Source organism: Xiphophorus couchianus, chromosome 4 (genome assembly GCF_001444195.1).
Source record: "Xiphophorus couchianus chromosome 4, X_couchianus-1.0, whole genome shotgun sequence".
Lineage (NCBI taxonomy): Eukaryota > Metazoa > Chordata > Actinopteri > Cyprinodontiformes > Poeciliidae > Xiphophorus > Xiphophorus couchianus.
In genome coordinates, this window is record NC_040231.1 from 10243701 (window position 1) to 10264223 (window position 20523).

The following is a 20523-nucleotide window of genomic DNA, read 5'->3' on the forward strand; positions in this document are numbered from 1 at the left end:
TATTTGCCTTTGCTACCTAAAATACGTGGGACTACTGGCTGATAACTTTAGCTGCATTGACACATCTTGAGCTAGCTGCTAAATATGGACACAATGAGAGCGTTCGAGTTGGAGAAAGGCTGAGAGATAAAATCCTGATAGGACAGCTAGTTAGTGAGTGACTATTTCTAAATGTATTCTGACTGTCTGCATTTTAATAACTGCAACATCAGCAAAACTAGTCAGTTCTTCCTTTTTTTGTTGAATGAATGTTGGGTTTTTATTATCGTTTTTTTTCCAGGAGGATATTAAAAAATAAATTAAAAATTAAAAAATGCTGTTTTTTAAGCAAGTTCACCATAAAACTAACTAACAGCAGAGGAAATTCAATACATTTACATATATTCATTTTATATATGCATGGAACACGGGTGGAAAATTTAGCTCTCCATCAATGTAAGATCTTCAGGTTAAAAATAAACTTGCTTTATCTACCAATTTATCACACCTTGTAATATGTAGGCAGCTAGCAGAGCCGCATCTGATGTCTTGCAAAGTAGGCGGCCATGGTAGAGGTCCCGCTTAACCTGCAGGAAGACTAGATATCTGCGGGGCAAAATGAAAACACACATGACTAGATTTAAAACATGACTAGATGCAAAATCTGCTGCAGACACTAAATGTTTATAACTTCAAATGAAAATATTCTTAGAGAATTTCAAGATGGGAAATTCTGAGGAAAAAACAAAAGTCTCTATAGTGTTTCCTTAACGTTCAAGCAAAGCCTATGTGTCAATGGTAATTTAAAATTAGGCTGGGTGATTATCTATTTTTAGTTTCTATCTGCAACATATTTTAATATTTCTCTTTTTCCTGGCAAAGATTAATTTATACACCTGAGATTCACCATCTCTTAAGGCCAAAGCAATAAAAAGTGGAGCCATGAAAATGTAACTGGAAAGGTGCCAGCGTGCCCTGTGAATTTTAATTCCTGAATATTTATGATGCAACTTGAGGCAATTATCTGCTACACACTAAGGTAATGTGTGTGTATCTCCCAAGGAGCTTACCTCAGCACATACCTGACATGCCAAGTAAGTTATAAATGTCAATAAAAAACTGGCCATGGTTGGTATTGCAGATGTCTTTAAAAGCAAACAAAAACAGCTGTAAAATTTAAAGTGGCATTTATCGGCTTCATGATCCTACGTCGTTGAGAGCCTCCAGTCAGAACAGATGGGTGGAGAACAAGAAGGGCTGTTGCCCTTGCCAGCTTTCTGCTTCATCAAGAAGAGCTCAACTGTGAGGGAGAGATTTTATTGCGTGGCAACCAGTCGAGGGATGTGCTTTTGCAGGGATCTGTGCACTCGATATTGCTCTGGCTCACTCCTCACAGCAGTTTGTTTAGCTGTCAGAGATGCCACACGGTGCAGCAGCGAAGAGAAGCTCCATCGCTACACAATGTAAAGACTTAAATCCACTGCACAAAGGCTCACTTTGCGGTTTTTAGGATATTCTTAGGATCTAATTTTATACATCTGTAATAAATGTGGGATTTTTTGCACTTTTAACTCAACACTTATTAAATAATAATGTACAAAATTACATCATAATGTAGTCAAAGCCTACAATTCTGCCCTGGTGTCTAGAAACAATCTGTATGCAAAAAGTCATGCATTATTTACTATTACTCTGCTGACGTGCAGGGCTTTTTGATGTCTAAAGTGGGCAAAAAAGCAACAAATTACCATGCTGCTTATCCCAATGTTCTTGAACAGAGATCCTGACAGCAGATAAAGCAGTAGCTTCAGATATGTTCAACCATGAAACCTTAAGGTGCTCTCTAACATGGGCAATAAAAGCAGGGCAATGTGTGGCAATGCTAACATATTTATAGACTGTGCAGGTTTTTCTTTGTGACAAATCAACACAAAGTAATGAATAATTGTCTAAGGAAAATGCATGACTTTCAGTATTTATTCCCAAATTAATTCTGAATAGAGTAACATCAGCTATTTGAACATTCAAATAATTTAATCTAAATCAGTAACATTTTCTGGCCAGAGTTTCTTGTTAAACAGATTTGCAGTTTTCTCTCCATGACTTATGACAAACTAGAAACAGGGTTTTTTGTGGCTTTCTCCCTACAATGACTTCCTTCTTATCATTTCTTTATGAGCACCAAATTTGTAAACTGCTCATCTAATAGTTGTTGTTTCAGCCAATCTTCCCACCTGAGCTGTGAGCGTCTTTACTAGTGTATTGATTAAGGCTCGCCTTACCCAATCCATGTGTGTAGATGGATCACCGAGGGTTGCATGTTTGTGCTTCACTATGCTCTTTCCTTCATCAAATGATGGATTAAACATCATTTGATGAATGAATATTTTTGGAAGAACATTTTTATAACCTAAACCTGCTTTTAATTTATCATCAACTGATTGAAGCAAGCCACACTTTTCAAGTCACACTTTTCAAATAATTTAATGCTTAGTTTCCTTTTAATTCACTTTTGTACTGCAGTCTGTTGGTCCGTCAAATAAAACTGCAATAAAATACATTGAAGTTTGTGGTTGTAATATCACAAAATGTGAAAGATTTTAAGCTATCTGAGCACTTTTGAAAGATACTGTATATTTCTGTTTATATATTAAGAATACCTGCAATGGATCAGTTTCAATACGTCACAATGCCACACCAGTAATGTGAAAAGCTATGTGGACAATCTTTTATTTTCAAAACCTTTTTCCACCTTTTATTCCCCCATGTTTGGTGCTCCTTTAAAGTCCAAATGGAGAAGTTTGTGGCATGGGAGGATATGTGGTCTTTGAAGATGTGTTTTGATCTTTAAGCCTTTCTCTCTCTACTTTTAAGGTTATTAGGCTGCACTCGGCATCAGTCAGGGTCTTAATTTGTGTTGAAGATCTGCCTGTGTCTTCTGGCACCCCACTAGATCCTTCAGCTCCACACAGGCAACATTATTTCTGCTCTTCCACTTGAATTTCATGTTCTAGCATCTTCAGGATCTTTTAACTAATTTTAAGTGACTGTCTTGATGTGCCCAAACTTAGCAGCGATAAAGAACTCTCAAAATTCCTGCAAAGTTGAAAGACAGAAAGCTTTTTTTTTATTTAGCCATCAGAGAGTCCTGAGAGTGTGAATGTTGGAAAGAAAATAACATCAAAGCCAGATGTGTGAGCACATTTTGACGTTTTAAGACCAATGGTCATAAAAATGTGATGAGCAGCGTTTTAAAAATAAATTAACTACAGTCAAGACAATATTTTTTCATAATTTCCTTAATCTTTGAAATTTGTTACTACATCTTGAATTATTAAGCTCATACTTTCAATCTGTTAATGAAACAAAAGTGAGAAATGTGATTATTTAAGATTCAAGAATTGCAATTTTGAAAACAAGTGTATTTTTTTCTTGCTTGATGATCAAATGCTTCCTCCAGATAGACAAAAACCTTTATAATTGATTTTGTGAATCAATATTTATAAACATCACAGATGAACTAACCTCACTGCCCTCTAATTGTTGCACAGCAAGCCATGCTAGATCCTACCTGGTGATTTCCTCTTTCAGAGCAGCGGGGTCTGGTGGATAAAACTTCACACGCAAACACATGGTGAAAGGTGGCTGGGCTGAAAGAACAAGGAAAAAATAATCTATCATTACCTCAAAATGTGCTTTCTGCATGGATAAATTATAAATTATTACTCTCATCACTCCTTATTCAGTTTTTCCCGTGGTGATAGAAATTAAACGTGAGAACACAAACATGAATAAAATACTTACACTTCATTTGTTTGGCAATAGACTTTGTAAACTCCAACCAGTGCTGCAAAGATTGAGAAAAAATAAGAACAACTGAACTATTTAAACAGTCTTTAACTCCCTAACTATCTTTCTTTACGTTACATTGCTCAGCAGTCGATTGTGATTTTTAAGCCAGCTGGAAGCTACATCAAAATTACTTTTAGTTCTCTGCCTTCTGTTTATGAAGACCTCTTAAAACACCAGCGTGTTTGCAGACAGCAGGTCATACAGAGAAACCTTTCTAAAAAGTAATTAGATGAGCAAGTCTTTTCACACTGCTGAGCCTAATGAGTCAGTAGGGTATTGCATCGTGGAGTTATTTTCAAAAAACAAACATGCTATACCTTTACTAACATTCTACTGATTGTCTTTTTTTCTTTAAATCTCTGCTGACTGATGTTTAAAGAGGCAAAGAGAAGCCTGAGAGCGCAAATAGTTCAAGTTCTTATGAGCTGTTCACATTTCAACAATAAAGAATAAACTGATAATCAGCAACCCTGCAATTTTACATAAGTCTGTTTATTTTTCTGACTGATTTGTCTATCAATCAAATGGAGATTACCTTTCTCTGGCATCCAGAATTAACCTGCAGATCTGCCAACCTGCCCTGCATGTTTATGTGGTGGAAAACTTGTCATTAAGCCACTGAAAGCAAGCTGTTACAGTAATTTATTTATTTATATTTACAAGGGACCATTTGTACAGCCAAAACAGACACTATGCGGATAGTTCAGAACATAACATTTTGAAGGAATTTCAAATGCAGGGAATAAAAATAAAGATAAAGAAAAAATAGAAATCGAATTGTCGTAGTAGTGTAATTTAAGACAACACACCTCTTAAATTTGAGCCAAAAGGTAAAAAGGCAGAAAAGACACAAATTGTTCAATTTATTTCGACTCAGCATACAAAAGAGTCGATATAAAAGAGTTAAAAAGAAATAATAACTGGGAGGAAAAAAATAATTGACCATACTTAGCAACTTAGCAAAATGTTATGTCATTTGCATCGACACAGGCAAAATTATGCAAGAATGAAATAATAGTAAAAACACACACAAATAAACAAAGACCATTAACATCTTTCATAAAATAACTGTCAGAAATTAGCAAGGTATGTCTTTTCACTGCATGTGTAGATATGTGATTGAACTGACAACTAGACTGAATCTGTCATCCAAAAATTAAACAGCATTTTTTGTCATTGGGATCCAGTTTTTATTTAAGCTAAAGATTTTGTATCAATCTTTTTCACATTTAGCATCAATAGGCTTGTAATTTCTTAAAGTAACTTGCATCTCTGCATCAAGACACATGCAAGTTCAGACAATGCATAGAATGGCACACAGCTAGAGGTCTGCACCAGAGTGCTGACATAGGAGATTAAACAATTTATTTTTTTTATGTAAAAAAGCTAATTTTTTGAAATATAAACAGCTCACTTCCAATTTGCACACAGAGATAACACTTTTTGATTGACAACAGACTTTGTAGATGAAGATGTTTCCAAATACAGAGAGAAAAAATATGTTTTCTGTTTACATGTTAGCAGGAGGCTTTTTAAAAATCTATTTTAGCCTTTCAATTGAAAAAAAATCACAAAAATAGAAAAGTACTTACTCTTTGTTTGTCTGGATCGACATATCTGATGCCAAAGTAATCTTTCTCCAGGAGATTGAGGTGGTGGCAGATGAGGTCAAACAGGTACTGTCCTTTGGCATCCCGCTGAAAAGAAACATTTAAAGAAGTTCATAAACTGTGCTTATGAGAGTGTTGTCAAAGAAGCAAAGGCTGATCAATATTATCGAGCTGTCAAAATTTTAAAAAGTTACATTTTCAGAAACACTAACTCTCTGAGTCACTATTTCAGCTGCTCAAAGTCTTTTTACTCAAACACCAAAACATGGTTACCAGAGTTTTCCCTATGCATAGTGTACCAAAGTGCAGCCCTTCCCCCACCTATTGCTGCGTGGTGCCAGTCAACCTGGAATAGATATGGCTTATTGTAGACATTGTCGCCAAAATTACAGTCATTGTGTGGAAAGAAAAGGTGTGCCATTTTTGGCTCTTGTTTTGGTAACACTGTTGTAAAACTACAGTTGGCATGCTAATTATAGCTACCCCCCCCCCCCCCCCCCCCCCCCAAAATATGTTAAAATATTTATTCAGATTTGATCTATTCATGTTATTCTAACTGACAGCTAATAGCACCTTGTTGTACTTGTGTTCCTCTATCAAGAGCAAAATGGTAACAAACATCGTCTGACTGCCTCCTCTTAGCCCCGCCTACGCTAGCAATTTTACACATTCAGGGAAAATTGAAAACGCTTCAAAAACACAAGCAAATTCATTTCAAAATTTTTTCATACCTCAATGTGTTGTCTAATTAGTTTGTTATTTATCTTGAATGCCTGAGAAATCTAAATGGCCACCAGAAAGCACTTTAATATTTCACAGCCCTCCAGGGAGATATATAAGGGCTATCAAATATTCATATCAAGGCTGCAGCCATCTGCGAAGGCTCAAAGAAATTTCTGCTCTAGTAAAGGACCTGGAAAACACTGAGACAAGGTGGAGGCAGGCGGATGAGAAGTGGAAGTGCTTGTCATGCAATGAATGCAGCACAGTCATCTAAACCTTGTGCTATCTGGTTATTATTTGAGCTTAAAAACTCTGTGGAAGCAAACGCGGATAATAATGATGTCATCCAATTAAAATAAAATCTGAAAGAAAAATAGGCTTTTTTTTCACTAATATTTATTTTGCTAATTTGGACAAAAGCTCCTTTTTAGACATGACCTCAGAAAGTAAACGTTCCTTAATTGAAGGCTATTTCTATTTGAATTATGCTTTCAAATAGAAAATCCAGACCTTGAGTTTTTGACTTTTAGCCCCAGTGTATTTTGGTTCTACATGGAACAAAGACCCAAAAGCATATCAGATTCTGAATAACTCAAAAAAATAAAAACAAAATGGTGCTGTCATGATGTGTATTTTGATGGTGGACCCAAATGCAAACTTACAAAAATCACAAGGAGCCAGAGCAGAACAAAAAACATAAATCCAATGTAAAAGCCAGCAGGGAACATGGGGAAGAAACAGAGAAAATAACATTGCATAAAAATAGTAACCAGCAAAGAGTGTGAGCAGAAGAAGGGTTTAAATCCTGTGAGGGTGAATGCTGGAACAAAAGGTCTGGGTTGATGAGCTAACAAATTGCAGGCTGAGGAAAGAGAGAGAGAGAGAGAGAGAGAGAAATGGCACACAAGGCCAGGGAGAGAATAGGAAATTGATGTAACACTAAAGAATAACTAGGCTTAAGAAACAATTAAGCTAGGATAACAAGGAATAACTAGAGTCATGAAATTAAAATAACTAGAAACACTAAGGACTGAGCAAAATTAAAACAGAAACAAGACTGATTTGATCAAAGAATAAGAGTAAGGAACACAGAATAATCTAACCTCAGAAACAACTGAACAAACCAGGACTTAACAGGTACAGGCTTGGACAGATGTGGATGTAAATCTGTTTGAGCTTGTATGGAATGACCTGAAGCAGGTCATCCATGCTAAAAAACCTACCGTGGCTAGAAGGTTTTTTAAGTTAATATTACAAGTAACTTTGTAATATTTACAAATTTTTTTGTAAATATATTTCACAAATTTTGAGTGAAATATATTTATAAATGGAGCAGTGACTAGATGAGGCAGGGACTCTAAATGTAATTTTTAAACTATGTTTTGAACAGTTTTAATATATCTTCTGTTTTCCTATTTCAGTTCGTCATCAGGATTTGCCTCATGAGTGCATACACAGTGTTTTCTTTATGTTTGTTTTTTTATGAAGTTGGTACGTCTTCAGTTTCAACAAAGGTAAAGGACATTCAGTAATGTCCCATTTTGTCCTTTGAAAGAGACAGTGTGTTCTCGTAAGTGAAACTGCACAGTCAGAAAAACTGGAAACCGATATGTGAGAATGAGAAAATTAAAAAGATGGGTGAGAAAAACAACAGTGTAGAACTATTGTGAGACACTGGTCATTATGCTCCATTGCAAAATGGCACAGAACTACATTTAGAAATACTTTTTACTGATGATGCATCTAATAATGAATCATTAAAAACGGCGACAAAATCTGGTTTTACTTTAACATTGTCAGGGTAGTTGAGACGTGAGCTACTCCCCCGTCATGCTGACAACATCAAATCGCAGTTATTGATATTCACAGGAGTCTCACAATCAAGAGCTAACACTCTTAAAAGGCAAACGCAATGGTATTCAGTAAATCAGAACATTAATTAAAAGTTAATTTAATAGGTAAAACACATTATATTATATATCTGAGCCTCTTGGTGGCTTGAGGCACAGATCCTCCTGAACAGATGAACCACCTTATCTATGTAGAACTCTGCTTCAAACTCCCCGTTTTCAGTTATTCAACTCTGTTTTCTTTCCTGTTTTTTTATTTTTATTATTTCTGGATGCTTATAAATTGCATTCATGAAGAGTAACTCCAGGACATGCTGGAATCTGTCACACTGGTTGAAATATGCGTAATCCGTTCTTGTTGAATTATGCCACCCTCTTAAACTGTTTTGGTTTACTCTGCAGTCATTTTGCTTCTAATGTTTGCTTCCTTTCAGTCAGTTTTCAGCCTGTCTTTCTCAGAACGTCATAATATCTTCTTTGGCACTGAATTTGCAGTTTACATGACATTCTTGTAAAAAGCTATGAAAACAGATAACAGTTCTGGTGCCCTGCAGCTAGGGAACATTTCTAACGACCTTAGCTTGTATGGAGTCCTGCTTTTCAAAGCAGACATAGGTTTGATTTGAACAATCTGTCATATTTACGTTATAAACATTTTAAGCATTCTACGGTGACGCCAATATATTGCTATTTTATGATTAGGTCATTTTCATTTCTCCAAATTAGACAGAACAAGCACACACAGGACACAATTAAAACTGACATCAAGCTTGTTATAGCTATGGCAGTGCGGGGGCACACACGATATTACCCAAAGTAAAACAAACCTTGAAAAATACATATTTAAAAATATGTTAACAAATGAATACATATATTACTGCTTATGAATAAAATAAAACAAACATCATAATTGCAGCACAAAAAAGTCTAGTTATCATAAACTCATAAAAATATTACTAAAGTAAATACTAACTGAAACTGGACACAGATGTCTTTAAGTCTTCTAGGTTAATTTGCAGAAAATATCAATGGTCAATTTGCAACTGATCACAATTGAGGTTATTATACTGGAGCAGCTATGGATCACATGCATCAAAGTATCATTCTCACCAGGACACCTCCAGCATGCCAATGCATTATTTATTATATAGCTGGGTAAAACAAAAGTTTGACATCCTATATGGTGCAATTCATCACGTGACATCTGGCCCCACGACGTTGCTGTACATCCTCTATATATCTCTGCATAACACTGATGAATGGGCTGGAGTTCAACCACCACAACCCCTTCTGAACTGATCATGCTTCGTTTTGCCAAGCTGTGCACTGACCAGACGTTTCCCAGGATGCAGTGGGCTGACCCTCTATCTCCTCTGTCAGTGTGTCTATATGTCACTGTCACGACATCCACCCTGACTCACCAGGACGGGCCTGCTGACCAGCCCGGCAGCAGAAATAGACACGCACACGCTGCATTCTCTCACTGACTCTCTGTGATACACACATAAAGTAGCTTAGATTCCTCTTTTTTGTCACAAAGGTCAGTGGTACATCTGTAAAACTGACAAGAACCTTGTCATGCTTTGTCTCCTGTTTTCTCTTTCTGTTTTGCTTCACAAGCATCCCATATTACTCACTGTTACACAAATTAATGTGTGTATCTGTACTTTCTGGGGCAAGTGAGGATGAGAATTATTAATGACCTACATCCATGTCGGTAGTTCTCAAACAACAAAGATCCAGGGTGATTCTTCTTCGTTTAGGACTTTAGCAAAAAACTCAGAGGTATGAAAAGCATTCGGAAAATCCATTCATGACGAACAATAAACTTGTGAGCACAGATTTCCTCTCACATAAACACTACGTTAAATGATTTGCAAAGTCACTTTTTGTGATTGATTGAGCATTGAGCATTGATTTATGTCAGATTTGAAAGAAGACTTAAGAACAAGCTTCAGATTTCAGCTCTGCATTTCAACGTTTGTACTAACCTTCTTGCTCTTAGTAATTTAGCCAAAAGTGAAGGATACTTTGGTGCAGTTTGTAACAAAAGGAATGAATCACATTTTCTATCTTGACTTATTAGCAATAGGACAAAGCAGCAAGGCACCCTGCTGCTTTGTGTCTTGCATACTAATGAGGCACAGTGAACATCAGTGAGCTGACCAGGCACCACTGGGACACAAAGGCAGGATCAGAAGCAGAAACACTATTGATCTGTGGATAAGTGTTCTTCAACATCCTTATGAACTTTAATCTTAGATCCGAGCTGCAATATACCGATGGTTACAGGGAGGAAAACTAAATGCTGCCACTTAAAGCAAAGCTTTGTTATTTTAGAGTAGGTAAACTATAGATCGTCAATGTGATTTGCTGTCATGTGAAAACCACAAAATGTCCTGGGTTAATGGAACATTTCGGTGTGGATTGCTTCTTGAACTGTTTTCTCTCTGTTGGGTTTTATTGCTTTTTGGAAATGATTAGTTCTCTGCTATTTTTGGATAAAAATCCCATTTATTGCCAAAGGATCATAACAATCATTTGGCAATAAATGGGACATTAAAACAAATGTCTCCTTTCGAGCATTTAAGTGAAACAAATTGTGTAGCTGGACTACATAAGGCCTTACATTTATTATAACTGCAAAGTTCTAAAAAGTTTAAATCAGCAAACGTACAATAGATCATATAGACTTGGGTATTTGTTTTAGTAAAATATTTATATGCTGCAAGGCAAAGCTTCAGTAAAATATAATAATGTTCTTATTCACTTCATTCACTATTTTTCTATTCTGATAAGGATTTTTTCAGGATTAACCAAAAATTATTACAGTCCAACAAATATTAAGAAAGATAAAATCGAGTAGTGCAATAAAGTAATACATTTATTGTTAATGACTTAAGTCGTACTCATCTTTTGCAATTAAAATGAAACACACAAAGAAACAAAATTCAAATTTACAACCTACTCTTCTCTACTGGTACATATTAAAGGCGACTGAATGTTCAACATTTTCCTATTTAAACTGACTGAAGATATTAAGTAAGTATTTATCAGTCTCTCATGAGCCTAAAGACTGACAGGCTTACTTTTATTCCCACATCCCTTGGCAGTGGCTTTTAATGCCTGAAAGTTTTCCACCTTGGAACAGGTGTAATACGAGAGATATTTGAGACATCCAAACACAAGTAAATAAAGGTCAAGTTGTTGAAACGGTACTATTTTTTAAACATTATCCTTCCACTAAATAAAAAGACTGGTTATCATTAAAAGATTAACACTTTTTATGTGTTAAAAAGTATTGAATTTTAGATTTGAATGACAATTCAGATCTATGTCTGATTTAGAATTATTTCAAAGCTCTTAAAGTGTCTAGATTAGCAAAATATAATTCATAAACTAGTATCTGAACAACCTATCAACAGATATTTGGACAAAGATTTTTTAAGCATAATTCTTGAAAAGTTGTATACCTCAAATAAAATCTGGAGACATCAACTGAATGATGTCTCCAGATTGTATCCATTCCTTTAGTGCAACATTAATTCCAGCATTTTGAAGGGATCTGGATGAAAACAGTTCTTTTCAATTAAGGGTCAAATCCAAGATGTTTGGGTAACCTTCAACATTTCTCTGGATTTAATTCACTAAACATAGATGGTAGATATGTTCCATTAACATGCCAAAACATACCATCAGCCCATCTGTTGGAAAATAGATTGTGCTTTAAATTAAAGAGACAAAGATATATTTTCTAAGTGTTAAACTGGTACAGTCTAACACTTGGTGGAGCACAAGTAACCAGCTAATACTGGATATGAGCTTGAACCTCGAAGGCACTCAGCAGTAGCAGGCTCTGATTACTAAATCCTGGCTTACAGCTGATATGCATTATTGTCTGAGCCAGCTGGCTTGATAAATGAAACCTACAAACTGCAATCAATTTGTAATTAATAACAACATAATGTCCAGATTTGTACAGTGAAAAGAGCTAATTGCTTCAGATATCCATTGCAAAGGTTTTATCCTGTTGTAAGACGTAAATCAACATACTGCACAGAAAATAACAAGAGCTGCAAAACTTGACTAAAATGTAGAAGATGCCCCCTATTGAATGTCGTTGAACTGTGGCGAAAGGGATAAACGGCGAAAAGGAAGCTGAGTTTGTAAAATTTCTCAAGGAAGAAATATCGATTTTCAACCTGACATTGTTCTGTGCGCATCTGTTCTGTACAAATGTTCTTTGTAAAATAAAAGTAGTAGTACTGACATTAGCGAGCGTGCGAGGGGCAGCAGCAATATTAGCCACACTGACTCAGGGGTTAATGAGATTATTGCAGGCCTGTCATAGGGAGAGGAATGTATTAAACAAGCAGAGCCCCATAAGTGCTTCATGGAAGCAGGCGCAGTGTTTCACCATGGCTGTAATAAAAGTGATAAACGGGGAGATGGAAATAACCCAGACCTCGGCCAAATGATCACTGTGGTCCTTAGCGAAGCGGCAGCACGCCACGCTCTCTCAGCCTTGCCAGGCTTTGCGTTGGATAAATTATTGAGAGGGTTTCCATATCAGCTTGGGAAACACCACATCAATAAATGATGGTGTCATTTTAAGCTAGAGAATGGAAATTGCAACAACTGAGCAAATGCTCTTAAACGGCTACAGGTAGCAAGTCATAACAGTTTTGTTTAATTACATTTTGTTTTTATTATTTAGTTTTGTGATTGCACGTCACGCAGCTTTAGGCATCTGTCTCCATGTAATTTAGTGGAAAAAATATGTTGGTGGGCTTAACATTGAGTTGGTGGAATATCTCAGTGCTCCACTGGATGATCTCTATGCTGATTTTCACCATTCTTAAAGTTGTTGCCTAAAGGCTGCTTGCAGAAAATCCTGAAAATGGTTTACTATAATCTTATGATATGGTAATGTGTCTTTTTCACATTCTGGATGCACAAACTGAAAGAGTGAAACATTGACGTTTCTCTCAATGTGTTGCATTTTTGGATTATTAAGTGTATTTGCTAAACAGACTTACCATGGAAATAAGGGAAGTAATAAAACAAATATATGGTAATTTATGTGATGAAAAAAAAATTCTTCATAAAATTTAAGATAGAGAAGCAGTCTGAAGATAATAAAACTGTCTGTGCACAGAAAACATGCTCTTCTGTTCCTCATCATAGAACAAATAAGCTGAACATTATATTATGATGTGGTAATTAACTATTTTTAGAGTAACATCCAAACAGATTATGAAATTATCTCATAACCCACGAGTGAACTCAATGTGAAAGTCTTGCATTTTTTTATATGAGCATTTTTTTCAGCACCTTCTTCCAAATGCATGAAATTATTTCTTAAGCTATGCAAAAAGAGGGATGTTCTAATGAATGATTACATTGGTTCCTTAATGAAAAAATGTTGAAATTAATGAGACTGAACATCCCTGAAAAACTCTGCATCTGGTCCCTTTTTATGATTTATAGTCAGAAGTTACATTTATAACATCCATATGCTCAAGTGTAACTTCAGTGAGTCACGTTAAAAGCAGAACTATGAATGAGTCACAGCAAAACACTTAGTAAACATGTTAAAGTCTCCACTTCTTCATCAAATAGTGCTGCATGAAAACAGAAGGAGTGAGTGTTGAGTGAGCTATACTTGCAGAGGCTGATGAATGTGCTCAGTGATTGAATCGTCTTATTGTTTATTGATGAGAGATTTTTGTCGTGCTGATAAAATGCAGTTGTAACCTCTGAGGCTAACAAGTTTTCATGCATATGCAAAAAAAAATAAATAAAATGGATGAGCATTTCTTTATTGTAATGATGTTTCCTGGCAAGCAGGCAAACAGTTGTAAAGGCTATTTATTTTTACCTTCAATAAATGTTACAAGAAATATAAGGGGAAATCATTTGTGGGTTGAGTTCAGTGTGTGGGCTGCACCCATGAAAAACATTTTAGTTCCTCGCTGTCACTGCCAAAAAGCTTATCCTGCAGTGGAATCTTGCTTTTTTTTACATCTATTGGGATGAATGATTGAAGACATAGTGGAAATTTAACAATCTATTCACTTAACAAAGGGATGTTTCAGTATTGTGTGGCAGAACCACAGACTGAAAGCTCTTTCAGAGTTGAGATATGGGATTGCTGCTGGTTGCAGTGTCTCTGATTCTGATTTTCTTCAATGATTATAAGTCTTGTTTTTTCTGCTAAAGGAGGTGTCTCCCCACACCATCACACTGCCTCGATAAAAAGCTGTTTGTCATTGACAAAAACGATTTGGAAAGGTTTTAATAAGAACAAACTGAAAACTACATTCTGCTGTTCAACCCACTATCCCTTACAAATGTGGCACCATTAAAGGGGAATAACGGGGCCTTCCATGCATTTTGTTCATGGCCAAGAAGCATTGTTGCAACTAAGAAATAATCAACCTTCTTTTTGCTAATTTTAAAGAGCATTAATGTTACTAACTTTTATTAAGAATTGGAGTGGGAATTGGTTTTGGTTAATGTCTAATGATAAATTGCGTCTGTCTCTAGATTTATAATTAGAATTGTGTGACATACAAACCCAGAGTGTAAATAAAGTCATTCCCACAAACAGCATTAAGCTAGTTACTTACTTTATTGCGCTAAGCTGATAAATCATTCTTACATTGAAACAAAGAGGTACATTTTAGGATTGATTTAATATTTTTCACTGACTATGACTGTTTTTAAATTATCATCACAACATGTGAATGATGTTTTAAGAGTGTTGTCTCATTCATGAAAATAACCCAGCTTCTAATATTGTCCAGGAGTGTTTATGCATGGCTAATACTATGTTGTTTTAACTTTAAAGCACAACCAGCTTTTCAGACGAAAGCATAGTTTTATTGGTGATGACATTATTTTGACTAAATGCAACACTCTTCCTTTACTGTCTTTTTAGGTCTCCTCATAAAACATACATTTGCTACAAGACAGAAAGAAAGTGATCCTTTTAAGTGCATTTTCGTAGTCAGTAGGCCGTCATTTTGCTACCCTTATGGTGGCCAAGGGGGATTCAGCAATGTTGGGATTATTCTTACAAACTGTGTTTAGTTCTGTAAATCCTCTCTCATTCATGCAGAGTTTCATTCTTTAGGGGTTTCCACAACTGATGCTGCAGTGGACGTGTCCCAAGATCAGGCACCAGCAGAGGTTTTAGTAGCAACTATGAGTGTTTACCATTGCTTAAAACAAAGACAGACAATGAAATGAATAGAAATATGGTTTTTGAAGTATAGGACAAAGCAGTTAAAAGAAACAGAAAGTTCTCCAAACTGAAAGACTTCTCAGATTATCTGTCAGAAAAAGAGCATTAAACTAATGTCTGAAAGTTTATACTGGCACTAAATCATCCAGGTAAAACCTGCCAGCTGACATGTTAGAGACAGATGTTTCACCCCTCAGGTGATTGTCTACTTTATACCAAGTTTTCAGTCAAAATATTTTTGGGACTCACTTTGCAGGCACTAAAATACTATATTAGATCTGCTAAATCATATTATTGGACATTTCTAATTGATCAAATAAAATTCAAATAAAATTTTATTTGTATTGCACATTTCATCAATAAGGCAGTTTGAAGATTATGCAATTGGAACCGCAATAAATTTGGAGTTTGCGACAGGACAGGGTCAGAATGTAGATGGACCGGTGAACTGAGAGTTTTGCATTCGGGCTCAGCTCTTTTTTCACCACAGCTGACAGGAGCAGTGGATTACTGCAGAAGAGGAACCACTCTATCTATCTGCTTCGGTTCCAAACAGAAAGGTATAGAACCTAAAAATTAAACCTAGTAACAAAAATGGGGTGAAATATTAGACACAAAAATATTTTCCACAAAAAAGGGAAATATATTATTAAGCACAAAAAATGATAAGGACATTTATTTGGGTTGAGGATTTGCTTGTGCTTTAGCAGTCTATCAGAGCCTCTTGCTCAGTTCAGGTAAAATTTTAGGGGTCTACAATTTAACTTGTTCAGATCGTTCCAGAACCTTTTAAGAATTTCTAAATGACTGTCTTGCTGCATCTAATCTCTGCAGTGATGGAAAATGACATGAAAGCCAGATTTCTCCAGTGATTATGACTTTTTGAGGCTAATGTCTGAAAGTTTTGATCTAATTGCCAGTTTGAGTTAAATGAGTTTTCAGTAAATTGTCTCTTCAAAACACTGAGTTCCTTTAAAAACCCACCTGTTTATAGTTGTCCTTGATTATTAATAACTGGAACATTAACCAATATATTTGATGATGACTGTTTTTGGTGATTATGGTGCTGGCATTTGACAAAATGCAACGTTTATTACTGTTTTATGTTTTTAGTCAAGTAAAGCACTTTGAACTGCCTTGTAGTTGAAATGTCCTCTGCAAATAAACTTGACTTTCACCACAACAAAAGTTTTGGCACTTTGAGGCTCTATTTAGAAACTGCTTATGATCCAGCGGCCCAAATTCAGTTTGTATCTCTTTCCTCCCATCTTATAATTTTGATCAGGAGTGTTTCCTTTCAAAAGTGATGCCACTTTCTCAGATATTAGAAGTGACCAAGGAACCACCAGAAGTCAGAACTTGTTTCATCTGATCGGACGTGTCGACTGTTTGGATGTCTGGTTTATTTCTATCAAACAGAGAATATCCTGTGTGACACTTGTTATGTACCAACTGTGTGAAATCACGAACCTCTGAGAGTAATTTTCAGAGACAGAAAAGCTCTATGTGGATTTCAGAATAATTGGATTACTAAAATTTTATTTGCAAACAAATAATTCAGTAAACGAACAAGGAATGCACAGTTTTTGATTTGCTCTCCAGAGCAGATAATTTAAGAGTTTATTTTTTGCAAAGTGGCAGGAGTTAAACGTTTGACTAACTAGAGTAAATACCCGGGGGTCACTTTTCCCATCAATTACGATGCTTTTTCAACCCTATCATGGAAGTTTATTTAAGAGGATAGGGAGCATGCAAATATACAGACGTTATTACCTGGATGATTGAGCACCTGACTCAGTGGGAAAATCTAAATTATGAACTTCGCAGCATGAGATGGTTGTGTAGTTATGCACCTAACAGATACATCACTATAACTACTAAACATAAAGCATGCTGGGTAAAATGAGATGAGACATCAGCATATAGCTTTATATTTAGCAATTTTACTCTCCCTGAGAAGACCTTGACTGCTCTGAACAACACACACGCTGGCAGGGCTGTAAGAGAGCGCCTGTGCATTGACACCATGTTTGTTCTTTAGAAAGAGAACAGAGCTGATACTGTTGCCCTGACTGAGCAGTCAGCAAGTCAAACGTGTTACTGATCATTGCCATGATAGAAGGAGGCGCCCTGAATCTGCTGTGCCTGCATCCGCACAAGGATTCAAGATGACAATGAGTGTTTTCAGAGCTCACATGCAGCACAAACTTGGGATCAGCTATCCTAAAAGCCATACACTGAACATTGTATGGCAATTTTCTATACAAGTAAGAAAATTGATGTAGATGTGCTGTAGTTACACTTTTCTTATCAAGATGGTACAAAGGCACAGTGAAGCATCAGTGCATCTTTCCCACTAAAGGCTTTTTCATTATCTTTTCTCACAGCATCTGAAAACACCAACAGCACACTTGTGTTTTGAATGAATTGGTTTATTTCCTTTGGGGACAATACGACCACCAGTGTGCAGCTCTAACACATGCAGGCAGAGCGATTTTGTGAGTGTAAAAGTGAGCAAGAGCAGCAGGAAAACAGCTGCCTTCTGTACTGATTTGTTGACACTGGGCAGCTGAACATCTTTCTATAACAAGCACAAGTTCCTGCAAAACTGAATTAACTCTCATGCACATCATGTTTGATAGGAAAACTCAGCATAACATTCAGTATGTGGCTCCTTGATAGAGGTGAACGTGATAGACATATTACCATGCAATAGAAACCAAAGACCATTTTTCTGTTTAATAAGTGAAATAATCACACATGTAATCATCTATCTTTAATTGTGATATATCAGCTAATATAATAATTGGTTGGCTGCTACTTCGTTTTCTTTTTTGATGAATTGGTTAAATGGTGTGACATCTTCAACACTAATTATTGATTTAATCACTCCATTGGGACTAGATAAAGATGAATTTAAAAATGCATTTTCAACTTTGATGTAATTTGAAACAAAAAAAAATACTACACTCCCAATGCAAAGTAGAAATAGTATATTTTCATAGTAGAAATCTTCTTGAGCAATAATCTTGACAGACTTGTATAGATTCTTTCAGCAGCTCAGAAGCTGATCTTTACCACGGTCTCCTTTCACAGGATACAATAATTGGTTTGACACATTTTGACTGCCCGCACACTCACAGCTCCATTCAAGCACTTGGTAAATAACTACATCATGAAGACAAAAAAAATGTTAACAGCTATGTTTACGTAAAAAAAGAACAATCTTTTTAAAGAGCTTTAAAAACACACATTTCCTTAAAGCCAGAACCTAAAGTTTTGTTCATCTGTTTAACGTAATTTGTAGCCAAATGTTAATATGGTGCTTTTCACACACAATCCAAAGGAGACTGATAATGAGTAATATTAAGACACTTTTCTGACTACCATGATCTCACTACTTGAATAACTATTCCCAGTGCTTGGCTATTTCTTCACCTACAGTGAAAGTTATTTTAATGAGCTTTTGGATCTTGCTCAGTGTTATGCTTGGCTGATCTAATGTCTGAATGGTTGTAAAGTTTTGCAGATGCTTTGAAACTTTTTTATGTTTCTGTACTCATTAGAACTTCTTAAACATTTTGACAGAAGTACTGCTGCAATATTCTGAACAACACTGCAGAAAACAGGAAAATATTATGATTAATTCTGACAAAACTATAAATTTTGATTCCACAAGCACACAGTTGTTTGACCAATGAGTTACAATGTTGGAGGAGCTACTGTATACGATGACGTCTTAAAATCCCAATGCATGTTTCTACCTTTTGTTTGCTATGGCGATGAAGACATAGTAAAACACAAAGTAAAACTTTGTGAGACTAAATGAAATAAATAGTTACCATAACCAAATCAAAGGTTGACTGATCCTCTCTCTGATTCAGTTAGGTGTGTTAGATGTGTTGCATAAAAAAAAAAAAAAAATTCAGTTTGATTTTATTTAGTAAATTGGTCTCGCCAAATTCTCCCTAGGTATGAGTGTGTGTGTGCATGGTTGTTTGTCCTGCCTGTCTCTGTGTTGCCCTGCAACAGACTGGTGACCTGTCCAGGGTGTACCCTGCCTCTCGCCCGGAATGTTAGCTGGAGACATCCCTGCCGACCTCACTAGGGACAAAGGTGGATGGATGGATTTTATTTAGTAGTTAAGACTATTTGCACACAAGAGGGCAGTGTGGTGCCAGAGGCAATAGGGTGTGGTTGTCTGGCTGTCAGGTAGGGAGAGGCTTGATTAGTGTCCACCATGCAGCTGTTTGTAGCTCAATGTTTGGCAACCACAGAAATGTTGCTGGTATGTATGTTTTACTTACGTTTGTAAATTAGCAACAGAAATGTGAATTGTTTTGTTTTACTTTACTTTTTTTCTTCTTGTACATGATTATGTGCATAAACATTTCCTTCATTAAGATGAATTTAAAAATATGCATATAATATTAAGTTAATGTGAGCATTTAATAAATTTGATCAAGGTTAAGTTTGTTGAATCAAAGACTTGCATTCAGTTCACGTAACTTTGCTTATTGTTTGAAGGTTATCAACCCATGACTCACCGAGCAACCAGAGAAAATAAAAAAACAGGCAAAGAGAAAATAATTCAGCAAAACCTTGACTGTCCATGTGAGCTTTGAGGTACAGTAATTCACAATCTGTGTGCATGTTTGGTTGATTGTGTGAAAAAACTGAATAACTCTGGAAATTAGGATGATATGCAACAAGATTAAAACCACTTGTTGCAATTATCTAGAGTGAAAACCTGCATCCATTCAATCAAATTTAATGTGACACTGACCATCTAACACTTTTGAAATCAATAACAGCTCTCATCTAGCAGTTTAGAGTTTAGAAAATGGCAGGCATCATGATATATAAATTTGTTTACAGACAGAAAAAGCATTGTTAAGCAACTGGTGTTCGCAAATGTCCACCAGTCACAGGTGAAAGAGCACACAAGGTTATGAAACCCATTTCATAGCAAGAAAATAACTGTTTTACTGCTGGTAACATAAAAAAGCTATGTAAAAGATTTAAAGGAACACAGATCATTTTTTGCATGAATGAGGCAACAACGCAGGTGCTGGTGGTTATAATACTTGACAATTGTGGAGCTGTACACTTTATAAAAGTTGAGCAAAAGCAGGTTTAAAGGGCTAAATAAACTTCTGTTGTTCGTCAATAGCAGTTCACAGCTGCAAATTTTACCCCCGAAAAAACAATAATCATTTTTCTATTGCCTTTATGCAATACCAGCTAGTGGTCTTGGTAT

At 35.9% G+C, this 20523-nt stretch overlaps 1 protein-coding gene across 1 annotated transcript in view; it reads right to left on the bottom strand.

Moving 5' to 3' along the window:
- Positions 1-20523, bottom strand: part of LOC114143232 (FERM domain-containing protein 5-like) — a 59548-nt gene that overhangs the window by 13995 nt on the left and 25030 nt on the right. The window contains exons 2-5 of the mRNA XM_028015088.1: positions 5424-5528; positions 3784-3826; positions 3551-3629; positions 488-585 (exon numbers count right to left, since the gene is read on the bottom strand). Coding sequence (XP_027870889.1) covers positions 488-585; positions 3551-3629; positions 3784-3826; positions 5424-5528 — 325 coding nt within the window. The remainder of the gene's footprint in view (positions 1-487; positions 586-3550; positions 3630-3783; positions 3827-5423; positions 5529-20523) is intronic.